The following is an 18,630-nucleotide window of genomic DNA, read 5'->3' on the forward strand; positions in this document are numbered from 1 at the left end:
TCGAATGAATTAGAGTATCGGGATGACCAAAATAGCGTAGGTTGAAACAAATATTTCCTCCACTCAAAAATGACGCCAGGTTTTTCGGAAATTTCAGAAATCGGGCTAACAGATCCACCATTTGACATTGTTCGTGATTGTGATCGTTCAGTGTAAACTGATGGACCAATATTCACCAGTTCGCTTCCTAAGGGGAACCACGGCGCCAAGAAGATAGGTGCAGAAGATGCGAGGCATCGCAAGTCTTCCAGAGGTACCGGTACTTATGCTACCATTACTATGCAAATCGTAACACGAACGGAGTTCGAAAGGTTGGACTTTTCTTCAGGGTTTCGGTTGTGCTTTGTTCTGTTCGTTTGTTTGTTTGTTTCTTTCTTCCGGTTGAACGTATTAGATCTCCTCTCATCCACTGTCTAGACTTCGAGCGACGTTTCGTCCTTGGTCTGAACATATTGAAGATTCGGAGTATGCTGCGCCCAACCATTATTCCGTCGAAGCCGCCAATCGTCCTCACAGCTCATCAGGCACTCCTCACAGGTTCCTGTCGGATCTCCCCATCTACGAACGTCTCCTCCTCGATATTGACGACTTCAATGATCATGGTGCTGAGCTCTAAATCATGAAGGATGTCGCGATTTTCCAAGTGCGCTCTCTCTTTTCCTCTATATAATTCCGTGAATCCTCCGTGAATCTAAGAAGAAACGACGGGCTCTCTCATGATGTCATTTGACTCGTGCTTTGGATCTGCGTTCTTGTTCGATTTCGCGATCTCTTCGATGATGCTGCCTTCAATCGGCTGTTCTTCGTTCTCCGGGGTCCTCTTGGTAAACTCTACGCGCAGCGCCTCGATGTCTGCATGACTGTGAATAAGGAAACGGCGATTATCGTTCGATGATGGCTGGCCTTGATGACGATTTCAGGGAGAATATGTCAGGGAGGGGGATCATTCCCGATCAGATGCATGAAAATACGAAAAGAGATTATACGGCCTCACCTGATTCTGAAATAGATGATTCCATTGATTTTGTTGAGCCAATCGAGTACTCTCCCCATCGGGATAGGCGCGACGTTGATTGGAGGGATGACCTTGTTGGCATTCTTCGGCATGTTGGCACTATCACTGAGTTTGTTGATTTGCTTCTGCAGCTGAACGGCTTGCTGCGTCAAGTGTCGGAGGAACTCCGCACTTTCCTTCGTGTTGTCTTGATTGTCTCCCAGGATCGCCCGGTAGATGGCGTACGTCTCCTTCTCGTTCTTCAGTCCGCTCCGGAAATCTCCCAGGCACGACTGTGCTTCGGCGACCAGATGGTAACTCAGCGCGGTCTTCAGCGACTTTTCCCCATGGAACTGGATGTTGAGACGCAGCGAATGCTCTAGGAAGCTCAGCGCGAGATCGTATTGCTGCATAGCGAACAGGACGAGTCCGATGTTTGCGTCCAGGGTCGCCATGTCGGGATGTTTCTCGCCGCACACCGTCAACATGAGGTATCGCATCCTGTAGAGGACCTTCAACGTCGTTGAGACCTGTCCGCAAGCGAAGAGATACAACGCGAGACTCCCGTACTCCAGGATCGTGTGTGGGCTGTCGAACCCGTTGACTCGCTCCGACATGATGACGGCGCGTCGCTGATGCAGCAGCGCGGTTTCGTGCTCGTTGAGAATGTACGACAGTCTAGCGAGGAACTTCATGCATTGCACGATTTCCGGATGCGACGGGCCGTACACGTGATTCATGAGCTGCAACGATTCGGCTATGAGGTCGAAGGCGTCCGTCAGAGAGCCTTGTTGAATTCTGGTTTGAGCATCCAAATAGCGCCGGAACGCGTCGCTCGCGCGGGGCTCCATGTGACGCACGACGGGGAAGAGACTCGCGACGTCCTGGTCCGTGAACGCGCCGGTGCTGAGACTCGATTGTAGATGATAGTTCTTCTGTCGGAGCTGAATTCCGGTCTTGAGACAGAAACCTCTCATCAGACCGTACCGGTGAACGTCGTACTGTTGATAAGTGGCATCGAAGCAGTCACCGTCCAGCTCGTAATCGAAGTACTCACGAGCCTCCCGTTTCACGAGATCGAACAGAGTTTTCGGTGTGATCGTTGTCCAATCCAGGGTGGCATGCACCACGGGCGTGGCTGAGCCGGTCGAAGTTGGCGACTGGCTGCCCTTCGCTCTCCGGTTCCGGTTCTTCGAGGCCTTGCTCGCGCCGATCACGCAAGCCGGAAGGAAGTTCGCCGGGAGCTTGGTACTCAACAGGCAGTTGAGAAAATGCGATACGGCCTCCGCGACCATATGAGCCTCGGCCGACTGCATGTAACTGACGTATATGTGTTTAGCTGCACGGCACAGAATCTCCTGTATGCAGATGCAGTGCAAGTAGCTTAGTCTGGGTTCGGCTGCGACCAGCTTCGTGAGCAGGCCCAGATATCGCATATTGATTCCCTTGCTGTGCATGGCGCCTGTCAGCATATAGCCGTCCATTATCGAAGCTCCGTGTTCTTTGGTCTCCTTGACGAGATGGGGGATTTGGGTGTTGACGAGGAAGTCGGCTGCTTCAACGATCAGCTGACGCTCTTTCGCTAGAGTTGGACTTTCAACTAATTCTATGTTTTCGAGAAAGGCATCCGAGTTGAAAGCAATGTGGAACTTGTCGTCCCTGAGCGAGTTGACGGCTTCGGTGGCTTTCTTGAGGATTTCGGATTTCCGCTCACTTTCCTTCGTCTCATCTTCCGGTGACTTGGTTTCCACCGAATCGTTTCCTTTTTCCACAGCGGGAGTTGCGGACTCGGATTCTTTACCGTTGGAGATTTCTTTCGCTTGCTTCGCGTCCTTGTCCGCTCTCTCGAGATTTTGGTACTCCATTGCGCAGCTCTTGACGAACATAACGTACTTGTGGTCTGTGAAGAGAAAATCAACGATGAATACTCGTTCTCGTGTCCGCTCAGTGGCAACGACATGGAGGTGAGAATCGCATCTAATCTGAGCCCTTCAAAGATGCCCGGCTCAGACCGTAGATCCTTCCGGCATTCCACACGTATGCGGTGAGGGTGACTTACCAACAAAATGTTCGATGAGTTCCTGACGGAGAGAAGACAGCTTATGCCTCTGCTCCTTCGGGAAGCCCAGATCCTTAAGCTCACTGGGCAGCTCCGCGAAGTTCTGTTTCAAGTAGTTGACGTCGGGTGGGAAGGTTCTCGAGAGGTCCAGGATATAATGTCTCGAATCGTCTCCGACGATTCCTTTGCATTCAATCGAAGAGTACAGTTTGACCGCTTCGTGTTTCGAGTCGTAGACCCCGTGGGGTTGAACGCGAACCGTCTCCGCCGCTTGCGACAGCAATTCCACGTATTTTTCATGGGTGACGATTGTTTTCCCACCGTCGATCGAGCCATAAACGACAGATTGGTCCTGCTCTTTGTCCAAGATCCCAGGGATGATGGACTGAGCCATCACGCGATACCCTCGGTACTCTATAACAACCGTTCCCAACGTATGTAGGCCATCGACATCGGCGCTGAAGTAAGCCTGGACGCCTTTCAGATCGTTTATCAGGGCTACGTGAGCGGCGGCATCTCCTCCGAAATCCTTGTAGTGGTCTCGGACGTCGAATCCCATCGAGAAAAAAATGTTGTTCCAAATGAACATCTGTGATCGGAAGTCCTCCCCGGGATTTAACGCTAAAACATTCCCGTCGACGACAGCCATCGCACCGCGCGTCGCCGCCGAAACGAAATCTCCGTGGACTTTGAATAGGGCACGCTCGCGCTGAATTCTTTGGCGCAGATCGGTTTTAGGCAATTCCTTGCTCGACTGAAGTTCGTCGTTCCAATCACGAGTCTGACCGGGTATCTGTTCCTCGTATCCGAGCTTGAATGAAGATGCATCTTCGGCGCGTATCGCGTCTAAAGTGTGCTCGATAGTCGGTGCGAGCCACGAGTACACTTGGTATGGCGTTATCACGCGCTCGAGGTCGTTACGGGAGCAGCGGAACTTCTGAATCAACGCGAAGTTTTTCCTGGAAGGGGGAGAAGCATGAGGGGAAATGCTTTCCCGTCTCGGTCGAATCGGATGAATTTCCCCGAACGGATATGGGTGGGGGGGAAGGGGGGACTCACTTGAAGCCCGAACTGAGGTTATTGAGCAAGTCGACTAGCGAGTGATAAGTCTGCGAAGCTTTCCCCAACTGAGATTGTTTCCTCGGGTCGAACACTTCCTCGGTAGAACAATTCACGAAGAATCCTTTGGAGGAGGCGGTCAGGTGATAGGTTTTCTCTTCTAGTGTCGTAACGTACAGGTACAATAGGTCGCCTCGCAGCTTTCGCGGACCCGGGGGCGGGTTCCATCCGCTCAGAGTCAGAACCTTGAGCGCTTTCCTCTGGAAACAAGGAGTCGAGTTTCGTGAATTCTCTCACACGAGAATTGATTGATTTGGTGAAGGGATCGACAACGCAATACTCGCACTCACATGTTGTTCCTCGCAATCGAGCAGGAGCCCCGATAAGGGTACGTCCTTCGCGCCGGGCATGATGAAACTCGGCGGCGTGCAGTCCTCGTCTAGCCGGATGCTTTTATTGCCGTCAACCACCCTGGCGATAACGTCCCCGCCGGTGAGGATGCTGAGAAACGACGGAGAATTGAAGTCCTGTCCCGAGAATATCTCAGCGGGCGACACGCAGTTGATCATGTCCCTGATATGGCGCAGGTGTGTCTTGGCTTTGCGCTGCGTGTACGGCTCTGGAAGATCGAAAAATAAGTCTCTCTGCCACGGGAATCGGCCCCTCGCGACGAGAACGGGGGTCGGCATCGCGGATCGGTACCTCTGCCTGTACCGAGAGGATGGAATCTCGGGGACTACGCGAAAGGAGAATCAGGGAGAATTCTCCGCCGCGAGGATTTACGTATGACTATGTCTAAGGAAACCTTTCACAATCACCTTCTATGAATTTGACTATGCTCCCTTCCTTGAGACCTTCGATCGACTTCAACTCGGCGAAATTGTCCAATGTCACATTGTTGAAGGTCAAATGGAAGCATGTTCTATGACACGTGTCTTGCATATCCATCAATCGCTGATGAGTTTCTTGGACCAGCTCCTGAGGAGAAACGCAAAGCTCCACTGTTTTATCGTTGGGGAGTTCAACGATGATGTTGAAAGGCACGTCCGACATCATGTCGGCATCTAATTCAGCTTCGCCGTTCTGTTGATTTCCGGCATTCTGCTCTTGGGTGCTCGGCTCATTTGCAACGATCGGCTCGGCATCTTGTTTTTGCTCTTGTGCTTCTGGCTGACCATTCACAACATTCTGCTCGCAATCGGTCCCACCTGGAACGGAAAGACACAATCAATGTTTTAGTCAAGGCATCGACGCGGAACGGCAGAAGCAATTTACACTGACGAATAACATGCCGTGAGCACATGTTCGAGTGCGCGCACCAGATTGACAGGATCAGTCGGAGGAGAATTTCCCTCTCTCTGGTTTTCTTTCTCTCACCGGAACAGACCGCTATAGAGTGCGCATCTTGAGTCGGCTTTATCCACCAATCGGAGGACCGAGGAGCTCGGGCTTATATCGGACCGAGACAAAACGATCGGGGAAAATCTTCGAAAACATTATCGAGAAATAATTTATCCGCTGATATCGCTTCCAACTTCAAGAAATTATACATCGAAACAGGATTTTCCGGTCCTCGGGTCCTGACGGGATGCTCTCCGGACGTTCGGAATTCCGGCCTAATCAAACGCTGAAGTTATGATTGGTTCGTGCTTCGGACAATGCAACGGATTGATTGATTGCTCGTGGAAAGGAGTAAGCGAGTCATGTTTGAATATAATCTCGAGAAAGCAAAGCTCCCGAATTGTCACGAGGCATGGGGCACCTCCGATGAAGAGGCCTCCGCTGGCCGGAGAAAGAAGGTTATCTACGCGAACTTCTCGACTGAACCGCGCAGAGAAGATCTGAGAGGGTGAGAGAGATATGTTTGGATGACCAAAGGTCCGCTTGGGACAATCGTCTAGAGCGTTTCCCCGATAGTTCGACGAAAGACGTCCCTTCTACCATAAACCCGTTCAGGTCCGGATTCAAACAGCAGCTCGAACCCGTTCCGCACGCATCGGTATCGACCAATGCAGCCGGAGCGGAGCCTCGAGAACTTCCCGAGGGTTCAAATATTGCGATGTTTGATTAATTACGAGCCATGGGACTTTTCCCTTCCCAATTTCCCCCTATCAAAGGGTGCCCTGTTCTTTGATCCGAATGCCCTGATCGAAATCATGAGATCGGGGCACGGCAAGCGTCCTCTCAGGGGTCTCGCTCAAGAGATGGCACAGCTCTGATCGGACTTTTCCCAATCGTAATCGACTAACGCGGCCGCTGCGTGCCATCGATGAGCCATTAAGGACAGAAAGTTCGTCGCCCAGCTGATGGTTTCGCGTTCCCTAAGCAACGGCAATGAGAAACAAGGCATGAAGTTCGAGATTTCAATGGGGAAACTTTTCTTCCTCCGCACGCCAAATCTGATCTCGGACCGGAGAACGACTCGAAAACTTCTCAGCGGGCGATCCGGACGTCCCGGAGCCCGGTTCACATCGATGCGCGCAGTGTTCCATAACACGTGATCCCTTCTCCGAAGCCTACGAACGACTCTGCGCGATCCGGCGCTGCGACCTCTCCGGTCCAGGCGCCGCTCACGGATATACGGGAGTTTTCCTTCACCGTCCGGGCGAGAGACTCCGAATGCTTTCAGAACTTCGCATACAGCGTAGCGGGGGGAAACATCGATAGGATGCACGAAGCGACCGCGCGCAACTCACCGTTAGAGGTGACCCCGGTCTTCAGAGCGTCCTTGTCCAAGGGAAGTTTCGTGGCCTTGTCCTGACGCTTCTTCGTCATGTCTAGCCGTAGAGGGTCAGCAACGTGCAGCACGAGAATCCGCGGACAAGAAACTAACCGCGACTATAACACGTGTTTGTTGTTCAGCACACCACCGCTGTACGCAGTCGCATGAGCAGAGCAGAGATGTCTGGTCTGCTTGCTGCTGCTGCTCAATAGTCGCCGTCGGCGCCGGCTAAATGTTGAGCGAATCTTTCCCTAAAGACGGGCTGCTCGCGAGGGCCCGCGCGGATTCGGATCTCTGTCTCACCATCCATGGATCGATTTTCCTCTTTCGTTCTGCAGTGGGAGAGGCATCGGGAGGAAGCAAAGACCGTCGACGCGAGAACAATACCGAATCTGAGTCTCCAAGGGTCGGACCATCCGCTACGGCGGTGGGTCAATCCGAAAGAGAATGATCGGTAGCATGGCCGCGGGAAACTTCCTTTTTATCACAATAAATCGAAGAGACTCGTCCCGAGGAAAGTAATCAAATCATCCATCTGTGACTCCCTTGTGTCTGATTTCGGATCCTGGATGCCCTGAGGTCCTTTTGCAGCTCCGATACCCCCAACTCGCCAACAGGCATGGACCTATAAGCCCAAACAGCTGACCCCTAGTTTTCAACATGACCCCTGCTTATGTCTGAGTCCTCACACCTTGATCCTCATTGCTGAGAGAATTCAGTCGTGGATTATGGCCGATTCAACTTGCCACCATAACGTCCAGGTAGTTCCATTATCGCAGACAATGTACAACGATCCTGTGAGCGGAGCAAACGTAGGTTGGTCGAGTTTCCAGGGGCCGTCTCCGGATGATTGGTTCGTCGACCATAGCGTAAGTATGAGCGGTATCCGCCAGGACATAAGCAACACGCAGGAGATCCCTGCCCTTCCGTCAAGGCTCCCAGCAGTCTCTTTCGAGATCCGGCTTGGGGGATTTCGGAAGAACGCCGTCGATTCTTCCGAGGGGAAATATCCCCCGAGCACAGCTACAATGACAGAGCGAGAAGACGATTGGGAGAATTTCTCCTCGAAATACTGACCATCGGAAGCCCTTTGGGTTCCCGCCGTCCTCTAACGCTTCTCTGCGATCGTCAACTGATCCCCTTTGGGAAGCGGCTGCTCATGCATGCCCTATGATATCGCTCGGTGTTGCAGCTTTGTTCCGCGCGTCTCCATCGATAGCGAGTCACTGACCGGCTTCATTACGAGGGAATAAAGCATGTTAATTCGTAGAGGATAAACATCGATGTATGATACTGGCCGACGTGTTTGCCAATCCAACTACCATGGAAGGGATTCATTTATTCTCGGTGAGGACAACACTGCGTCTGTCCTGAAATGATTGTCAATCTGCCATCCGACCCGTGCTCGCGCCGAACTCATCGCTGTGACCAGTTTCTTATCAACTTCCAGCTTCGAACCGATGCGAGCCCCGTCCCGCATCGATCGATTCCGATCTGTTGGCCGTCCCCAGCATGAATCAACACGTCCTTCTCCGTCTTCGGCGACCCGAATAATTCGATGCGTGCAGCCCATCTTCTCGTTCCAAGTTACGGTCACGAGCTCCGACTCTCTCTACTGGATTCACTCGATGAAGAGGGGATCTACTGTAGCTTCATCATGAAAATCCACTGCGAGCTCGATCGACCTCTCCGCTCTCGATGAGGGCTCGCGCCAGGAGGAAGTCTGCAGACCTCTTAGAGCCGAGTTTCCTTCGAGCAGCCGGAGGCGATCCTGAAGCTGGCCGTGTTCTTGCCCCTGCATAAGTACCAGGATTTAGAGGAGGAAATATTTCGGGATACTTCCTGCAAGAAAGATCGTGCATTTTGATGGATCACCGGAGAAGATCGAGGACGATTATAATTATAGAGGTAATGGACGAAGTACGCGAGGCATGAAAGATGATTGAGAAGAGGGGGGTCGCCGTACCGATACTGCATCATCGTATGCTGGAAGCTTGTTGCTGCACATTGTGACCTGGAGAGTCAGAAGGCTTCGTAGATCCACGGGAAACCCCTCTCGTAGCCTCGGCTACGATCATCCATCTTCTGGATGCACGAGGAAAGACAGAGACTCCCAAGATAGGCGAATTCGTGAGTCGTATTAGCATACTGAAGAGAAAATGGAGCCTGCTTCCAACCCTGCTCGCAGTTCGGTCCCCATCGGCGCAGTTCGCTAATTTTTACCTATGCCCGAAATCGAGGACTTCCTCCGCTTTTTCCGGAACTGTTACAGCCTCCAGGCTAACTAGGCAAATCCGCGTGCCTGCAATCAGGTCGAAAAAAAATCTCCAGTCGTGATCAGGTCAGAGATCGATTAAGAGGAGCTTCGGTGCAGCAAGGCATTATTACTTGGCGCAAAAAAGAGTCGAGCCCATCGTTTCTCAGCCCCGTGTGAAATCGGAGCTTCCTAATCACGGCGAGATGACTGTGCTGCCTCGAGTGAGCCCCTTAAGAGTATCCTTCAAGAGTTTCTCAGGCCCACTCACCCCTTCGAATGACTCTCCCGTGAGAGGGAGCGATGTTCAAGAACTTACGAATTTCGAATTTTCGACATTTGGACGGATGCTTCCTAATCACAGGCAATTCTCGATAAGCGACCGAGCTATGGGGACCCATCTTCGCAACGGACTACGGACTCTCACTCGTATCTACTCTCTTGCAAGGCAGCGCTTCTCGACTCAAATCATCGACTCCCGTGGGAATGTTCGAAGCTGCGCTGACACCGGTGACAGGAATCAGCAGCGCGGTGTTTCCCATGCTCTCCTTCCGTATGGACCGAAATGGCGCCAACACACTGCGACGGAGCGGTTAGTTCGAATTGCGGCCTGCAAAAGTCCTCTGTCTGAAGATCAGATGTTAGATATAAGCTCGAAATCTCATATAATAGAATATGAATGCCCAGAGCTCGATGGGGTGACGAAGACTTCCGTGAGCTCTTTGGCTGCTGCCGCTGTTCGTCTGCTAGGAAAGCAATCGCTCCGGGGAGAGGGCATCGTTCAGCGCGGCGCACGTGCTCGGCCGTTCGAAAAAACAAACAAATCCTCGTGGTGTTCGCCTTGCAGGTTACTCCAACTCCTTGTCAAGTCTCTCTAGGAAGTGCAGAAAACCCGCAAAGCATAAAAAGGGGGGAATATCACAAACCATGCAGCTTCGGAGCAAGGTGCGTCAAGCCGACGACGTGGTCTGCACAGGGAGGTGCGGGGTGGCTTTGTGTGATAAAAGACCTCACATCTCGTACGACGCAAGGTGAGCGAAACAAACACCGAAATTTCGCGATAGACGCTTCAGAGAGCACCGAATCGCGTTCGAAGCTGCAGGATGAAGATCTGTCGAACCAGAGTCTTCGCGCACCGGCTCCCTTGTAGCGACACGATGACAGTGAGTGAAAATATTCCAGCACGATTTTCGTACCTTCGGGATCTATCATCCGCCAGTTCTCTCTGACATCTGGAGAACCCTTGAAGACTTTGCGGTTCCACCAGAGTTTCGTGGTCGCCATCACACCCTATGCCGGCAACAGGGTCCAGTGCTTGTCATGTTCCGTTGACGGGCGATTATTCAGATGGGACTCCCTGGATTGTTCTGTCATTTCGGAGCACCGCTTGGTTCAAGCCGACTTGAAGGTTCAGGTGAGCTACCGACTTTTCTGCAGCTCGATGGCATTCGATCGGATATAATTTATCCGTCCGTGAACCGGGCTCCTGCGCGCGGACGCCACATCGGGATCGTTTCGTCGGATTAATTTCTGAGAAAACCTGTTTGTCCATACAAACGCTTGTCGAGAGAAATGGAACGAACTGTGTTTCTGATTATTGATCATTGGCCGCAGGTTTTCGTGGCGTCCCGTCAAAGTCCCTTCATCGCCTATGTGACTCACACGAAAATCGACGGCAAGGCTCAAAACACATTGTATATTCGAAACCTCGAGGATCTCGCGGAAGCGCCGCGAGAGATCAGCAACTCTTGTTCGACGGATAGTAGTCTCTACGCGTTCGCAGCGCAGTCGGATCTGATGGCATGGACGGAGCAAGGACACGTCGCAATCATCCACTGTTCGAGCCCGGGCGTCGTCCGAAACAGTAGATGTTCTTCGAAACCGACCTGCTTGGCGGTCCATCCAACGAACGAAATTCTAGCCGTGGGTGACATTCACGGTGCCATCTATGTTCACACGGCTCCGTTCAACCAGGCCGCAATGAAACTCCATTGGCACACTTTGGCCGTGGGCGATCTACATCTGAGCTCGAACTTCCTCTACTCTGTCGGCTCTGAGGGTGTTCTAGTCAGATGGAACATCGAGAACGAAGATAGACAGTACCTTCCGAGATTGGGCTTACCGATGAAATTCATATCGGTCGCTGAGAATGAAAAATACGTGGTCTGCAGTCACTGTGATAACAGTAAGTTGGCATTCTGGGAACTATACTGAATACACTTACTTACATCGTCCTCCTTCCGTCCCTCGGTGGGAATCCATGGTTCAGAGATCGTTCCCTTCCCAGCGTTAACGGTCGTGGTTGCGCCGAACACCGTTCACCGGGTGCTACAGGGCTTGATTCAACGCAGCTTCTCTGGAGACTCACCGTCGGAGCTCGGACTCCTCTACGAGCCTTCCAGAGGCCACCTCGTGGTTTCGGGTAGACCCGGGCAGCTTCAGTTCTATGACTTGGAGCAGGACCGACAAGTCCGAGTGGTGAGTCCTTGCGCAGAGCAGTCTCCGAAGAAATCCCTCTCTCCGTTTTGATGATTAAGTGCTCGGTAGCCGGGAAGAAGTCCCAGAAATGTAGAAAGGAGTCTCCGGCGGTTCATGCCGTTAGACGATTGCGAGCTCATCCAAAGACGACGTACATATCCCCATTGGTCTCGTTGCAGGTCGACGTGACGGGAGAAAATTTCGCGACGGATTTCAAGCTCCATTACCAAATGATGAAAGGCATAAACTCCGAAATCATACTTGCGGATTTCTCGCCCGATGGGAAATACCTCGCGACCGTCGAGTTCAGGACAACACTCTCATCGACGAGTAAATTGAAGTTCTGGAAGTGGCAAGACGAGAGTGGAGAATTTGCCCTCAACACCAACGTCCTCATGCCCCATCTCAAACATCGGCTCCGAGCTTGCAAAATCGGATATTCAGACGGCCGATATTTCTGCGTTACGTCGGCGGACAGAACTTTCAAACTGTGGACTATCGTGCAAGGAGGTTAGTGGGTTTCGGAATGAATCTCTCATCTACCTAACAACATTCGTGCGGAATAATAGCTACGATCATGGTTATGGTTGTGAGTAGTAAGCGTTGTGATACGAATGTCCACGTCCTCTCTTGTTCGGTACTTTGAGTTTTTTTCAGAAAATATCCGCTTTCCAGATTTTTCAAGGATATAGTACTGGTGTCGATTGAAAATCGAAAATGCGCCATTTTTCGCTCTTGGCACCGAGATCTCGGCGGTGCGAGCGATGTGTTGGATCGGAAATTTCTTCCTCAACAAATCCTCTTTCAACGATCCTGTACGGATATAGAAATTCGTCAGAATGTTGCTCGTTGCTTGAATAGTTTGAGAGTTTCTTGGGACGGGCCGAAAGCCTGGAATGAATTTATCTGTGATCATTATCGGTGATTCTCGCTCATGCCTAATAATATCCGTTTCTAGAAAAGCGACCCTGGTCCTTAGGCATTCATCACTAACCACTCTTCGGGTCGCAGCCTCCCGCTTCTCGAATGTTTTCTCTGTATCCTCCCATCCCGTCTCACGAACCCGATTCCAGTTTCTTGGCAAGTTCATCCGTTTCGGAGTGATGAGAGTCTCACTTCATAACGATGAGCGGTATGGCCTCTTTTTGACCCCCACATCTTGAACGATGCGGGTGTTTTAATCCGTACTTCGTTCGGCGGGCTCGCGAAGGTAACGTTTCCGCACAGGCTGAAGCCTACAGTGCGCTGCCTCGGCTGTTTGTAAGCCGCAAAGGATCATGTCTCTCTCCTTCCAAGCTCTAAAGAACACAGGGCTTGATTAGGATTTCGTCGACTTCGACCGAGTGTCGGTCGAGTTCTCTTTGATACGTCTCTCCGCCCTACCATTGACGGATGTGAATTTTGCGCTTGGATCTCCCCCGTATTCCATGGGGATATCCGATTTCCCTTCGAAGGACTCGAGAATCAACCCCCTAAGAACCTGCTCGATTTACGCATTTTTCAGGTGATCAAATTTTCTGGCAATCGGTGGAAGAACGCGATTTCCGACGATATCCGTGTGATAAGATTGCGCTATCCGAGGACCACACGATTCTTGCGGTTTCTTTCGGTCATATGATCACACTGTGGCAAATACAGAACGGCGACAGTCTGCGTTACCTCGGCGAGCTGTGCGTCCAAGGCGACAAATCCTGCATAACTTCGCTCGAGTTCTGTCGAGCATCCCACAGCAATATTCTTCTTGTCGCTAATCACAAGAGTGTATCGGCGTGGGATGTCTTCTCTCTTGATCGGATATGGACCTCGCCGACCCTGATCAAACAGTTGATCGTCGATCCTCAATCGGAGAACGTCGCTGCGATCCAGATTAAACCTAGTCGATCTGTTGTGGTTTTCCATCCTGAGCACGGAATCGAAGCGCCGATCGCCGAAATCTCAACAAGCCAGGTAATGAAGCGAGGGAATTGAATCAGTTCCGAGGTGAACCTCTCACGCGAACGGTCTCACATCGTCGGAACGAAACCCTTCGCTGAAAGTCGAGCTTCAACTGACGTCGCCGTGCACTCTTACAGGAGGATCAAATTCGTTGTGGATTGTTTGTGCCACAGAAGCTACGGCGAGGGAAGTGTTCCGAGGTTCCCTGGCAATCCGCGAGTTCCTTATTAGTCATGGGAAGGAAAGATAAATTGTTTCACTTTGTGCTGAAGAAATACGAGGATACCACTGAAGATGAATTGAGTCACGATGTCGTGGAATCCGCGATGAATACGGCGAGTCTCGTCACTCCTTTTGGATCACATCTCATCTCGATGACAGACCGCAGAAAGGACGCTCATCGACGCTCATTGAAATCTAACGGTCACCTTGAGGGCTCTCGGTTCATAGAGCAGATTCTACAAACTCCGACGCATGTCATGCCCTCAGCGGCTCTCCTGGTCGAAGGCCTCTTGAGTTCTTTCTTGGGCCACGATGTGTCGGACGAGTGAGTATGATCCTCCTCCCAGCGGCGGGAAATTCTAGAAATCGGGAAGCCAGGATATATACGAGACGGGATGAACAATATAAGTTTTGAATCTTCAGGACGTCTGACCTGATGGAGATTGATGGCGTAACGAGAGCAGAACCGGCGCTGGACGACGACAGTGGGACCGACGACGCTCATGATGATGTGATCAAGAAATCGAAGATCGTCACGGAAGACGTTGCCGAAACGGATCTCGTCGAAAAACTCCGAAACGGAGTAAAATTGGAGAAAGTCAAGTTGCCGAAATTGAAAGACTACGAGTGGATTCGATTGTAAATATAAATTCGATATTGTAAAGAGACCAAATTTATTTGCCGTGTACATACACGTATCGCGTTGACTTATTACAATAAGACTGAGAGTTTCGTTTGGATGTGAGATTCATTTCATAGGCGTGAGAATCATTGAGGGACCGCTCGTCTCTCGAGTGGCGGAGTCACTTAGGGGCTTGGGGGTCAGCGGTCTTCTAGACCGGCTCCGACATCCCGAAATTAGCCGAGACGTAGGAGTTGGGAATCACGAAACTTCGGAAAATTGTGTTACGCTTTTTTGGGCCGTAGCAAAAAGGACAGCAGCTGTCCTATTTGGATCCCGAACGACGGGATCACTTTATACCCCAATTCGTCGCAGAGAAGCTGTAGGTTCACCGGATATGTGGAGCTGATGACCGTGATCTTCATGGACGGGCGCTGGAAAATATACGAGAGTTCCGACCGAGTCCACGACCGACTTCCGAAGAAGAGTATGTCAGAGCATAAGACAAGTACTTGTTGACGCCCAAAACTTCCACAAATAGACATTCGCGGAACTTGCGGTGCACGAACCTTCTTATGGCACTTCATGAGCTGTTCATTGATGTTCTCCTTATCTTGATGCACTATGACTCCGAAATCCGGACCTAACAAGAAATCGATGCCGATCCTTTCGCGGAATACAACGGACGTCCTTTCTGCGTGGAAAAGTCGCTAGTATTACTCGCTGCGATGAAGACCTCGGAGTGCTTCTTTCGAGTTCCCGACCACAGAACACGTGATCGGGTCTGAGGATCCGTACATGATCCCAAGAGGATCTCAGGGCTTTGTTCATTATTCGTTGATTATTTATTTATTAGGGTCAGTCCATCCCATTTATTAGGGAATTCCATCCGGTTGGGAGAGCCCGGGAAAGGATCCGAAATCAACGCGGTATCCTCATGTAGTAGGGAAATCCCGGCGATTACCTTTGAGTGGATCGAGATCGATGCTGCGCCATTTTGCTGCGGCGACGACCGCGTGATACATCGAGGGAGCCATCTGCAAGAATCACCCGTCTGTTAACCTGTCTGTGGAGTCTTGGGCGGAAACTTCAGTCAGAACCATTCAAGCTCCCTTCGAGAAGACCTCTCAACCGATCCAAAAGCGTATCCGTTTGGTTTCGCATACTCTCCATAATGGATCTCGGCAGATCACACAGAACCGCTTCAAAGACTGATATAGCGTAGGAAACGGCTCTAGAGACCAGGACTGTCGCGCCGTCGTCCGAGATCGAAATTTCGGTATTCCGCGAATGCGACAGCTCTCTTTCTGTATGAGGTTCCTCTTGAACATTCTAGACATCTAGAGACTGACCTCTCGGCCGACAGCGCTATCCCCTTCTTGCCGCCTCAAATCCGGAAGTCAATATTGAACATGGAAGCCTCTCAATCATTCTCGTTCGAGATGACGGGTTGAGAGTCTTCGACTCGCATCTTCAGTGCATTCATAGGCGTATCGCTCGAGATGATCAACGGTTGACAAAATTGTCAAGCCTGCCGCCTATATTTAGAACCGTATTCCCCATTGAACATGGTTAGTGCTCGAGATTATCTCACCTCGATCGAAAGTACTCGGGAAGCTCACGACGCAATCAAAGGCTCCTATGCCGTTAAGCAGTTCGTTGACAGTTCTCGCTTCGGGGCGATAATCTCCGCGATCTCCATAATCAGGATGACATTCCGGCTTGGCCTGTTTGACTGGATAGAACTGCTTTTTCCAGTTTGGATTTCTCCTATTCCTCCCTACAAACATCTTATCCGAGAGGCGAATCAAGCCGGATAACGGTCGGGTAATGAGGGGACGCGAGAGAAATTTTCCATTCAAGCTCGCCACAAGACTGGCGAGCCCATCCCAGACTGCACTGGTCGTTTATGTACGGCGATCATGTTCTACGCTACGAGAACGTTCGGCAGACGGCTGCGGCGAAGTCGCTAAGACTAGTTTGGGTAAACACCGAGTGGCAAAGGATCGGCATAATCAAGCGCGGTATCTAACAGAAAGGAGCGAGTCCTAGGCAACTGAAGCAACCAAGGCTCGATGGAGGGCTGCTTCGCGCTGATTTCGGACCATGATACCAGATGATCAACGGATAAGGAATGAGCGTCTCGAATCCTTGAATAACTCGCTATTATATCTCCCGAACATTCTTAATTTATCCATTTCGCAAGGGCGAAGACCAACCACCTTATATACCGACAAGTGAATCGGCTCTGATGAGTTTTCCCTCGTGGAGGTGGGGTGTGGGGAACGCTCAAGTGATGACACCGCAATCAGATCCCTTCCCAATCAAACGTCGAGAGACCAAAATGTTTGAAATTCAGGAACCCCCCTCATTATCCCCCCTATATAGAATAAAAGCGCAAGCGCAAAGGCGCGAAGGCGGGTACATATAACACTGCCCGACAGCCAAAACCCAACAGAATCGGTGAGACCTAGGTTGGGATAAATGGGGGCCGTACATTCCGAATCTGTGAACAGTTTTCTCGTATCAGGTCTAGTTTTTCTGTAAAATCCATTTTTCGGATTTTCGTTGTTCTTTCCCTCAAAATTTTTTGTTTCCTGCTTCACGATGAGCAAGATCCATGAAAATTGGGAAACATATAGACCCATCCCAGGTTTATCTCTGGTGGAATTCTCGTGTAATTCAGAGCAAGTCTCTGAGCTAGAGTGCATCAAAGTTCGAAAATGGCTGAAAAACGCGGATGGCAAGCCTCTTTGCCGAGGGCTGACAAAAAAACTATCTCCTTCGAACCCGTCTAGCTCAGAGACTGTTGCCCCGAATTACACGAAAATTCAACCAGAGATAGACCTGGGATGGGTCTATATATTCCCCAATTTTCATGGATCTTGCTCATCGTGAAGCAGGAAGCAAACATTTTTGAGGGAAGGAACAACGAAAATCCGAAAAATGGACTTTACAGAAAAAGTAGACCTGATACTAGAAAACTGTTCACAGATTCGGAATGTTCGGCCTCCATTTATCCCAACTTAGGTCTCACCTATTCTGTTGGGCAAAAAAAAAATTGTACGGGCTGTGTAATAATAGGAGGTCTCATCCAGGAGCAGCCGAGTGCTCTGCCTAATACCGAGGAGGATCAGGCAGAGCTCGAAGCATGTTCTCTCGGAAACAATGATTGAAACTTGATGTTCGGATCCAATCGCGTTGTCGGTGGGCCGCGAAACATTGTGTACATGGCAGAACTCACTCTACCGAGATCTGCATAGTTCCCCCGTTGATTACGTCCGTCGGACACGAACGCAGTGGCCAGGGGAAACATGCGAATAAGTCGATTTCTTTTCCTAGAACAAGCTCTTCCGTCCTTTTTTCGTGACCCTCTCATGGAGAGAAAGTTCGAGATTATTCCTCCCTTAAGGTTGCCGGCGGCGGAGTCCGACGCGGCTCCCGATTGTTTGGGGAACTCCGAATGACGCAAAATCCTAGAGTACCTTCACTCTAGACTCTAAATGACCGATGAGAGCGTCGAATATTGCGTCACGTCGCATATCACCGCTTGGATCGGTGAGACGGCGGAGTCGCTGTCTCAGCGCTCGCTATATAGATCTATTATTATAACAAGGCAATGGTTATGACGATGGAGTATCTTTTCGCGTCCAACACTGCTCGAGTGGCGCGTCGCAATCTCAGCCGAAACGCCTGCGGAGGAACCTCCGCTCATTGGACCACTAAACTCCCCGGTTGGCCCGGGACTTTCTATCTATTGCGAATGCGAGCTTGCCGCCGTCTCGGGGCCGGCAGAATGTTCGGGAAGCTATTGCGACGCATTGAACTTTTTCGGGGGCTCCGTGGTGAAGTGTCGTATCCAGACAGTTGAAGAGGGGTGTGCGAATGGAGGGGGGCGATCGATCCCATAGCCCCTGTGGTGGTCCCGGCTCGCCGAGCCTCCTGGGCTGGGAGAGCACATGGGTGCTTTACCCCCTCTCCTCGGAGCGTCCCCAAATCTGCCATTGATGGGATGCCCGCAGCCATAGCCATCGGAGCCCCCGATCGATGAAAAACCGACGTCTAAGCCATTCCCGTCCGGCCATCGGGCCCCTGCATGACTACATAAATGGCGGCAGATTGAGCGGCCGATTCAAGTTCGCAGAGAAGCTTAGAAGTCTGAATCGGTCTCGTAGCTCTCTCCCGACGAAGAATGTGACCTCTGGATGAGACCTGCGTACTGCGTCCTCCGAGTCAATTACCGCTTCTGCGAGGCCCCTGATCGTCAACTCACCTAATTACTCCT

General features: G+C 51.2%; 3 protein-coding genes across 3 annotated transcripts; 1 reads left to right on the plus strand and 2 right to left on the minus strand.

The window, feature by feature from the left end:
- Positions 1–691: 691 nt before the first annotated feature.
- Positions 692–6,887, minus strand: clu (clustered mitochondria protein homolog). Its single transcript, XM_003737595.1, has 7 exons — positions 6,809–6,887; positions 4,931–5,320; positions 4,463–4,731; positions 4,113–4,372; positions 3,054–4,012; positions 995–2,894; positions 692–860 (listed from the first exon to the last, which is right to left on the minus strand). Exons 1-7 carry the CDS (start codon positions 6,885–6,887, stop codon positions 692–694), a joined length of 4,026 nt encoding a protein of 1,341 aa, XP_003737643.1.
- Positions 6,888–10,015: 3,128 nt separating this feature from the next.
- l(2)05287 (WD repeat-containing protein l(2)05287) lies at positions 10,016–14,455 on the plus strand. The gene is made up of 8 exons (XM_029111542.1): positions 10,016–10,119; positions 10,271–10,502; positions 10,703–11,273; positions 11,376–11,566; positions 11,746–12,076; positions 13,044–13,513; positions 13,639–14,048; positions 14,147–14,455. Exons 1-8 carry the CDS (start codon positions 10,016–10,018, stop codon positions 14,364–14,366), a joined length of 2,529 nt encoding a protein of 842 aa, XP_028967375.1. The 3' UTR covers positions 14,367–14,455.
- A 52-nt stretch (positions 14,456–14,507) lies between these two features.
- Positions 14,508–15,983, minus strand: LOC100899387 (uncharacterized). The gene is made up of 4 exons (XM_003737591.1): positions 15,940–15,983; positions 15,310–15,382; positions 14,915–15,039; positions 14,508–14,779 (listed from the first exon to the last, which is right to left on the minus strand). The coding sequence occupies exons 2-4, from the start codon at positions 15,380–15,382 to the stop codon at positions 14,630–14,632; spliced, it is 348 nt and encodes a 115-aa protein (XP_003737639.1). The 5' UTR covers positions 15,940–15,983; the 3' UTR covers positions 14,508–14,629.
- Positions 15,984–18,630: the final 2,647 nt, after the last annotated feature.

Source organism: Galendromus occidentalis, unplaced genomic scaffold (genome assembly GCF_000255335.2).
Source record: "Galendromus occidentalis unplaced genomic scaffold, Mocc_1.1 scf7180000075580, whole genome shotgun sequence".
NCBI classification, from domain to species: Eukaryota; Metazoa; Arthropoda; class Arachnida; order Mesostigmata; family Phytoseiidae; genus Galendromus; species Galendromus occidentalis.